Genomic DNA, 3,522 nt, shown 5'->3' with positions numbered 1-3,522 from the left:
GTTTCATTGAGGAGGGATGGGTGTTCAAGGGTTCTGAAGGATGAGTTGGAGTTTGCAGGTTGGCAAAACAGGGAAGAGCATTGGGGGCTGAGGAAACAGCATGTGCCAAAGGAGGCAGGAAATAAATGACACGCACAGAGCAGTGCCACTGAATTACATGACCTGCCCATGATAAATTGGCAGCTCTGCAACTGGGCCAGTCTCCAGAGAAGCCAGAATGGCTAATAGAAAATTCTCTTTGCCATACCTTGATACACAGACAAATAGTGAGAACTCCAAAGATGAGCCGAAGGAGAAAAAAAATGTAAATCCAGAAATTCAAGCTCAAAGCCATGCTGATTCCTGCAGAAGGTAGAAAGCTGTCAGTCACAGCCCTTGAGGAAATTCTAGGATCTAACATGCCTCCCCAACATCCAAGGCTTCCCTTAATTTTTGATGCATGGTTTCACGCTGTCTTTGGGGGTGAAGTAGTTTATCTAAAGGATACATTAGAAGAAAACAGGCTTGTGCATCCTCGGGACAAACCCAAAGAGGATCTGAGGCAAACTCAAGGACAAAAGATTCCCCAGAGCAAACCAGCCACTATGTTCACTTTAATCATTCCATGGCAAGCTCAGTCCTTTGAGGACATGAATGTACACCACACAGGAAGTTTCTTAGAAACAAGCATTTAATAGAATATAAATAGTATTAAAGTCATATAGATTAAAGATACAGAGAGAGAAAAGACAGTGACAAAGAGGAAAGAGAGAAAAACAGGGAAAGAGATGCAAGAAATGAAGCAGAGAAAGGCACCTAGAAAGAAAGGGAGTGAGAGAGAAGAGATGAGAAGGAGACTCAGAGGGAACTAGACAAACATGGAGAACTGGAGAGCAGGTGTGGTGATTGGATTTGTCAAAGGGAAAGAAGGTGGATGTTTTTGTCCTTTGTAGGTTAATATGTAAATGGCATTCTAATTTATTAGCGGTCTCCAGCAGATGAGGTGATGATTAGCACATTTCCATATTTATAGAAAAGCAACATTAACTTTCTGAATTTATAGAAAATCAGTTCTTCACAAATAGCAAATTGTGCTATTATCGACATATGGTTTTCTATAAACAAAACTGAGGTAATTATCCCTGGGACAATTTGTTGGTGGGCTCCTTTTGAATATTAACCACATTGGAAGCCTATTTCTGCCTCACCGATTTTAAAGAGGAGGGGCCACCAGATACCCCAGCCAATTAATTAGTAATCCAACATCAAAGACAGAGGGCCAAAGGAGAGGCTACACCAAGACCACGTGGTGGAAAGACCAAAGGTCCTGGGCTCTGACACTAGCTTTCTGCATCCCTGGTTGATGAAGTCTCCTCCTTGAAGAGCCTCAGCTTTCTGTGGCTAAAACTGGGATAACACCAACCTCAAAATGTTGTCAAGAAAATTAAATGAGAATATATACCACAGCACCTGGAACCTAGTAGCTATTGAACACACCTTGGTTCTTTTTTATTCCGCATATTTATGAAAGAGTCTAAAAAGATTCACTTGAATAAAGTATTTCAAACTTTTTTTTTACATTGATTCATAGTAAGCTACTTATTTGTGTGTGTGTGTGTGGTAAATATACAGGTAACAAAACATTTGCCATTTCAACAATCTTTACATGTGTGCAGTTCAGTATGTTCATCATGCTGCTCAATCATCACCCTTATCCACTACCAAATTCGGTGTCCCCTTGTCTCTTTCTTTCCCTTTCCCTCCTGCCTGCCCCTGGTAGCCACTAAAAATCTTTGATCTCTATACGCTTATCAATTCTAAATATTTCATATAAGTGGGATCATACAATATTTGTCCTCTTGTGCCTGACTTAGATCAGTCAGCATAATGTTTTCAAGGTTGATCTACTTTATATCATGACAAAGTACATTACACATGTATTTATTTAACTGGAGAAAGTTTCTTGAAAGAATAACTTAATTTCACTGCCTACAATCCACTATGTTATTTGATATTCTCTCCCTCCTTTTTTTAGGGGCCCTGGTGGTGCAATAAGGAGCCCTGGGGGCACAGTGGTTAAGTGCTCGGCTGCTAACTGAAAGATCGAAAGTTCAAATCCACTAGCCACTCCGAAGGAGGAAAGATGTGGAAGTCTTCTTCCGTAAAGATTTACAGCCTTGGAAACCCTATAGGGCAGTGCTTCTCTGTTTTATAGGGCCGCTGTGAATCAGAATTGACTCAACAGCAACAGGTTTCATTTTTTGGCCTTTTTTTGCAGACTCACTACATATTAAGGACTATGTTAATGCTGAAGGCATAGAAAAGTGTCAAACAGGACACTTGCTTTCAAGAATCTTGCTATCTAGATAAGAAGATTTGGAAAATTGTGTTTTAACTAACTAATAAGGATGGAATATATATGAACGTGTTGAGGAAAGGGAGTGGCCAGCCTAGAAGGTACAGTCCGGGAAACTTCTTAGAACCAGAAATTTGAACTTGGCTTTGAAATACGGATAAATCTGGCACCGGTCTACTCATTCATTGACTAGGTCAGTGGTTCTCAAACTGTAGTGGATATCAGAATCACCCAGGGAACTGGTTAAAACCCAGACTGCTGGTGTTACTCCCAGAGTCTCTGACTTAGTAGGTTTGGGAGGAGGGCCTGATAATTTGCATTTCCCATCAGTTCCCAGGTGAGGCTGATGCTGCCAGTCTGGGGCTCACACTTTGAGAACCACTACTCTAGGGAGGTTGGAGGGAGACCGTCTGAAGGCTGTTCATGCCATGCTATGGAGTTCAGACTTTAGTCTTAGCCATGTAGAATATTAGGCAAGGAAGTGATATCATCAGGTCTGTGGAGTAGAAAGTCCACGCTGGTGGCAATTGTCAAGGATGGATTGTAAGGGGTGAGCCCATCAGCAGAGACCATTCAGTAATAATTGGAAAGACAGAGGCTAGCCTGCCACTTAGGAGTAGAGATGAGAACAGGGGCTGGCTGAGAGCAGTTCAGGAATGAGAATTGAAAGGCCTTGGAGATCCATAGGGGTGACGTTCAGAGAAGGTGGAATGTGGGAATTGCCTCAGTGACTGATTGGATGGTGGCTCCATTAACTGAGAATCAACATTTAAAACAAGTTTCAACATTTTAAGTAACAAGATCCCAAAGATTCATTATTATTAAAGAGGCAACTGTAATGTAATAGAAACCCTATTGTTTGGAGGGACAGACAAGCCTGAGTTCAAATCCTGTTTGTGGCACTTATTAGCAAGTCATTTCACCCTTCTGCACCACAGTTCCCTAGAAATAATACTTATGTTTCCTTGTAGGGTTGTCATGAACACAAAATAAGATCATGCATGGCTCATAGTCAGGGCTCAGAGAACTGCAAACCATTTCCTGGTATATGTGCTGGTCATTGTGTGCATAAAGCTTCTGCTCTACTTACCAGATGATTCCATATGTTCTTCGTCAAGCACCAGAATATATTCATAAATGCCACCCATTGATCCAGAAGTGATGTAATGGGTACCATAGTCATTGAT

General features: G+C 41.4%; 1 protein-coding gene across 1 annotated transcript in view; it reads right to left on the bottom strand.

Moving 5' to 3' along the window:
- The window catches only part of C8A (complement C8 alpha chain), a 69,254-nt gene that overhangs the window by 35,372 nt on the left and 30,360 nt on the right, over positions 1 to 3,522 (bottom strand). Inside the window, exon 7 of the mRNA XM_012555199.2 lies at positions 3,426 to 3,519. Within this exon, the coding sequence (XP_012410653.1) occupies positions 3,426 to 3,519 (94 nt within the window). The remainder of the gene's footprint in view (positions 1 to 3,425; positions 3,520 to 3,522) is intronic.

Source organism: Trichechus manatus, unplaced genomic scaffold (genome assembly GCF_000243295.1).
Source record: "Trichechus manatus latirostris isolate Lorelei unplaced genomic scaffold, TriManLat1.0 scaffold00003, whole genome shotgun sequence".
NCBI classification, from domain to species: Eukaryota; Metazoa; Chordata; class Mammalia; order Sirenia; family Trichechidae; genus Trichechus; species Trichechus manatus.
Note: the sequence above shows the minus strand (reverse complement) of the source record. Positions and strands in the feature narration are given on the sequence as shown.